The 5,043-nt window shown below is 52.2% G+C and overlaps 1 protein-coding gene across 5 annotated transcripts; it reads right to left on the minus strand.

Annotated features, from left to right (window-relative positions):
- Positions 1 to 276: 276 nt before the first annotated feature.
- Positions 277 to 4,732, minus strand: LOC111159189 (armadillo repeat containing, X-linked 2). Of its 5 annotated transcripts, none has more exons than XM_022521639.1 (4): positions 4,659 to 4,732; positions 3,383 to 3,446; positions 2,987 to 3,059; positions 277 to 2,651 (listed from the first exon to the last, which is right to left on the minus strand). In XM_022521639.1, exon 4 carries the CDS (start codon positions 2,520 to 2,522, stop codon positions 690 to 692), a length of 1,833 nt encoding a protein of 610 aa, XP_022377347.1. In that variant the 5' UTR covers positions 2,523 to 2,651; positions 2,987 to 3,059; positions 3,383 to 3,446; positions 4,659 to 4,732; the 3' UTR covers positions 277 to 689. The 5 variants fall into 5 exon arrangements, with proteins under 5 accessions (XP_022377347.1, XP_022377348.1, XP_022377346.1 ...); XM_022521640.1 differs by lacking the exon at positions 4,659 to 4,732 and adding an exon at positions 3,882 to 4,481; XM_022521638.1 differs by lacking the exon at positions 4,659 to 4,732 and having other exon boundaries at positions 3,383 to 4,481.
- Positions 4,733 to 5,043: the final 311 nt, after the last annotated feature.

Genomic DNA, 5,043 nt, shown 5'->3' on the forward strand with positions numbered 1-5,043 from the left:
TTTCCCACAGCTTCCATTTCAGGCAAATTGGTTACCTTCTTATCATAGGAACAGATTTCCCACCTCATGACTATCTTCAAACTATTTTCCTCACCTGAAATGCTCTTCTGTGTTTTCTCATGCTGTCCTTTCAGAGTTTAAAGCTTTCTAGCAACTTCGTCATTTAACCAGACAGCACATATCTGACTATGAACATTGCCCAGGTGCTATTAGTTATCCTTTTGCATTTATGTGCCTTATCTCACCAGCTAGATTTAAAAACATGAGAACATTTTTTTTTTGTCAGTCAAAACATACAACTTTATTGATGATACACAAATGAAGTCTTTGGTGGATAAATTCAAGTCAAAACAAATGACAGAAGTGTAGGCTATTTATGATGGACAGGTTCACTGTCAATTCACATAGAGGAACCAGTAAAAATATTTCCATTCAAGCAGCACGATTAAAGTCACAAATGCGTTTTCAGTACAAGAGGACTATTTATTTGGTATTCATAAAATGGTTCAGCTTCAAGCTGGAGACTGTCACAGATAACATCATTCTGGATGATACATTATTCAAAACTGGCAGCTGAAAGGATCCCTTTAGTACATGGACAAGTGGAAAAGCAATAACTTTCAATTTTCATTGCTTCCAGACTGGAAAATCAAGAAATTTCTTCAAGTCTTTTGAGAGCACATAGCCAATCAGAATTTGTCCACTAGTTTTATAACTTTCACTTTCACCAAGAGGTCATGGTGATCGGCTAAGGCTCGAATTTTCTTAACGCACACTCCAGATGTAGTGCATAAGTAAAAAAGGGAACCTTTATTGAATTCTCTGTAGTTGAATACTTCTGCTCTGAGATTGTCATAGATGATCTCAAACAGAGTAAGGGCATTAATAAGAATTTCTGATTCCACATAAGAATTATAAAGGGAACTAAAGGATGATGGCACTTGGGTGCTAAGCAGTTTTTTTAACATATCTGGATTTTCAGCAAAATTTGAAAGTATTTTCAAAATCTCAACCTTGATTTTTCCACCTCCCTGAGATAACAAACGGAAAAAGTTTGCAATGGAGTTGACAAGCAGGTGCTGGTAGTCATTGGTAATTGTCATGTTTGTTAAAAATTTTAGTCCGACTACCTGTACTGCTGAGTTCAAGTTAGAGGCCATGATATCATCCATTACTTTATTCATGTATACCTGAAGTCGGCCCTGATTTTCATAGTTCTCACTCAGGTTATTCATGGCCATTAAGGCTTTTTCCTTAATGTGGGGATCGGTTTTGTTGATCATATTTGCAATAATTGGGAGGCCTCCCAATTTGCGAATTGTGTCTTGGTTGCATGAATAATTGGCATTGTTGCTCAGAGTGAGCAAAGCTACCTGTTGGATGAAAGGATCATCAGATTTCTGAAGCAAAGCAAGGACTTTCCTGAGGTCTCGGACACCGAGAATCTCATCTATTTCATAAGGAAAGGGGCGCTTCTGCATGGGAACAGGTCTCCTCCCCCCTCTCCCTCTCTGCTGGGTTTCAGGCTCAGAGTCTGACTCGGACTCTGTGTCAGTCCACCCGGACTCCCCTTCCTCAGAATCAGGGACCTCTGCCAGGAAAGCCTGTCCCCCGTTAGCGGAGGCTGCAGCAGCTGCCGCAGCCCCATCCCCAGGGCGGAAGCCCAGCCCCAGTTCATCTACTTCCACCTTGTTTTTCTTGCCCTTGCCCTTACCCCCAGTCCGAGACCTGGTTCCCTTGGCTCCACCTTTGGGTACAGCTCCAGCCACTGACCCGGCCTTCGGTATAGCGCCGGTATGAGCCCCAGGCGTTGCTTTCTTGGAGGGTGCTGCTGTTCTGGGGTATCCTGAAGTCCCAGGAGCCTCCGCAGCCCCAGTAGGCACTGTTGCCCCAGAAGGCACTGGTGCGGCAGGAGGCATTGTGGGTACAGGAGCCTCCGCAGCCTCTGTAGATGCTGCTGCCTCGGTAGGCGCTGGCGCCCTGGGAGGCACCATGGGCAGCCCGGCAGCCTCTGCTGTGCCAGGGGCTTCTGGCGACTTGGGAGCCCTTGCCACTGTGGGGGCCTCTGCAGCCACGGAAGCCTCTGCCTCCCCGGGGGGTGGTGCCATTGAGGAAGGCGCTGTGGCCCTTGCTACTGGTTCAGCCTTAGACCCAACCCTTGTCCCTTCTGTCTCCTGGACCTGATTTCCTGCCCCACTCTGAGCCTCAGCGCTGGCTGCAGCTGGGGCCACTGCCTCATCTCCAGCTGCTTCCAGAGCAGAGGCTTCATCCTGGGCCCTGTCCTCTGTCCGAGTGCGGACTGGGGTTGGAGGACCTAATCCAGGCCCAAGGTCAATTGTGAATCCGGCCCTTGGTCCGGCTCTAGCCCTGGCTCCATTCCCAGCCACAGCCCTTGTCTTGGGCTTGGCCATTCTCTTCTTTGTCTGGTTTCTTCCCCTGGCATATTTGTAGACACAGTACCAGGCACTAGCCCCAATCACTATCCCGGCGGCGACACAGCCAGCATCTCGAACTCGGCTCATAGTGCAGCTGTAGTAATTCTCTGATCCAGGGTGTGGAACTGGCTTTCCTAAATGGGATGTGTGCACGTCTGGGCGAGGCACTTCCTCTCAGGCTCACAGGTTTTCCCCAGGCTGCAAGCAGAGCAGGACCTGGGACAAAGGACAGAAATGAAACTTAAGGCTCCGGCTCACTTTGTGCTTAACCAAGCCTACACAGGGGAGAGCTTGGAAACATAATGCTTGGTGCGTGGGGTAGCACCCAGACATAGGACCCAGGTTGTCTAAGGTTTCCTACACCTTCATCCCTAGCTGGCCCTACCCAATGCCAACACACAATTTCCCAGCACCTAAATGGGGGATGAGAGGCAGTATGGACACTACGAAAGCTGGTGGAGAGCAGAAAAACAGTAGAGACCCCAGATGCTGCTGATTCCCCCCTCAGTCATGCCCAAGGATTCCCAGATGGTGCTCATGCACATACCAACCTGCTGGGAACACGGGCAGTTTACTTTTTTCCACCAAGCTTGTACTTGTGCAGGGCCTCAAATTCAGGCAGACCTGCAGAGAGAGCCCAGAAAGGGTGTTTTGGGGTCGTTGGTAGATGGATTCCATTTCCTGTGCTGATTTGAATCCTTGTGGGTGAAGTTTTCTGTCTCAGGGATCCTCTTCCCTTCCTTAACCCTTCCTCGTCAAACCATTAATTAAGAAGGCAGATGCCACACCCCTTTCTCTGCACCAAAAGAATACAGGCCCAAGGCAAGGGTGTCTCCCTACAGAGGGAAAAGATGGGGGGAAGAGAAGCCTCTGGCCCCAGGCTCTGCTCTGGTTTCCCCCATACCCACTCCAGGGGTTCCCAGACAATTCCCACCCTCCACACTGACCTCCAGGGATTCAGGGCTGTTTCCTCTTCGTTCAGTTCAGTGAAAGCTTCATCCTAAGGACAGACTGAAGGGCAGAAATACAGACACCAGAGGTTGGAGACTGAGCCCGGTGTTTGGAGACCCAGGCCACAAGTCCCCATAATTGCCTTCTAGCATTCGCGTAGCGTAGAGTGACAACCTCTCAATTCCCTCAACTCTTCTTACCCCTCCCATCCCACACCAATCTCCTCCCTCCTGCGCAGACTCCCCAGGCACTCAACCACTCCTTCCTTTTGCCCGCCCCACCCGTCCGCCATTTCTCCGGGACACACAGCCACACCCCTTCTCCTGCACCCAAGCGGGAGGGGGCGGGGCGAGGGTGCAGCAAAAACTGGATGGGACGCGGGATGAGGGATTACTGCCAAACAATCTAGTGTCTTCCTCCCATGATCACCCGTCCTTCAGTCCCCAGCCCCCCGACGTAGCATAAGCCTGCAGATCAGAGGCCCCGATGTCTGACCTTTCGGTTTGAGGGTCGTGATTTTCCACTGTTTCTCCGTTCTGGGCTCCGCCTCCCACCCCCCACCCAAATTCCCTAATAACCGCCATGCCTCACGCCAGCGTACCAGAACTCCCTTTCCAGGACTCAATAAACGGGGGTGAAGGGCTGTGTGGGTTGGAGGTGTCTGGAAAGCAGTCTGGGAGTTAGCACAGCGGTTTAATACCAGATTCTCTTAGGGTCCCCCCTTCCCGTGAAGTCCAGACAGCGCCAAACCCGCCATCTCCCCTACAGAGGCTGGCACACCCATTTTCCAGCACCCCCAAAGGACCGGGGGCCGGCCGGGGGGCGGGGGAGTGGAAAGTGGAGGGCGTAGTCGGGGGAGGTATCTGCAAAGTGAGGGTGAGAGTGAACGGGCCAGGCCGGCTTGTTTCCAATTGCGTCCCCTCCGGTCACCCTTGCCCAACCACCCCGCTGGCCTTATATGCGCTGCCACGTTTATTTCTCTTCCTCCTCCTCTCAAAACAGGACAGGATGTGGGGGTGCGGGGCCGAAGTGTCAAACACAAAACCAGAAAACATTGGGAGAGGAAGTAAGCGGATTCTCCGCAAGTATATCAGTCTTTAGGTTCCCCCCTCCCCCTCTCCCCGCCGCCCACCAAAATGAGCTGCGACTGAGCGCGGGGATCGGGAAAGCTGGCCAGGAGCGGGCGAGGCAGAGGCACCCGCGGCCTCAGACGCCCGCCTCTCTGAGCTACCCCTTTCAGGAGTGCCAGGCTATGCCCACCCTCACACCCACCTGCCCGGATCTGGGGGAATTTTCTCCTCCTCCTCCTCGCCTGGGTTAAACGCACGGCAGTGCGCGGCGCAAGAGAGTTGGTACCCAGAGGAGGACGGAGGACGGCCGGCAGGGCTTTAAGTACCTTTGCCCACGTCAGCTCCTGGTCACGTGAGGGCTGCATCGCCAGTGAGCGTGGGTCCCCAATTTCCACTCCTACCGAGAGCATGAGCCCCCTCCTTTAGCCCCCCTCCTACCTCACCCCACCACATCAGGTCCTGTCACTCTTTTTTTTTTTTTTTGTCTTTGTAGTCCCAGGGGCCAAAAGTAGCCCCTTCTCCCTGTGTTAGAATTTGCCTTTTTCTAGATACCGGGGATGGGATGCATCTTCTTGGAGGGCTACTGG

The sequence above is a fragment of the Enhydra lutris genome, unplaced genomic scaffold, assembly GCF_002288905.1.
Source record: "Enhydra lutris kenyoni isolate GAN:26980312 unplaced genomic scaffold, ASM228890v2 scaffoldscaffold67, whole genome shotgun sequence".
Classification (NCBI taxonomy): domain Eukaryota; kingdom Metazoa; phylum Chordata; class Mammalia; order Carnivora; family Mustelidae; genus Enhydra; species Enhydra lutris.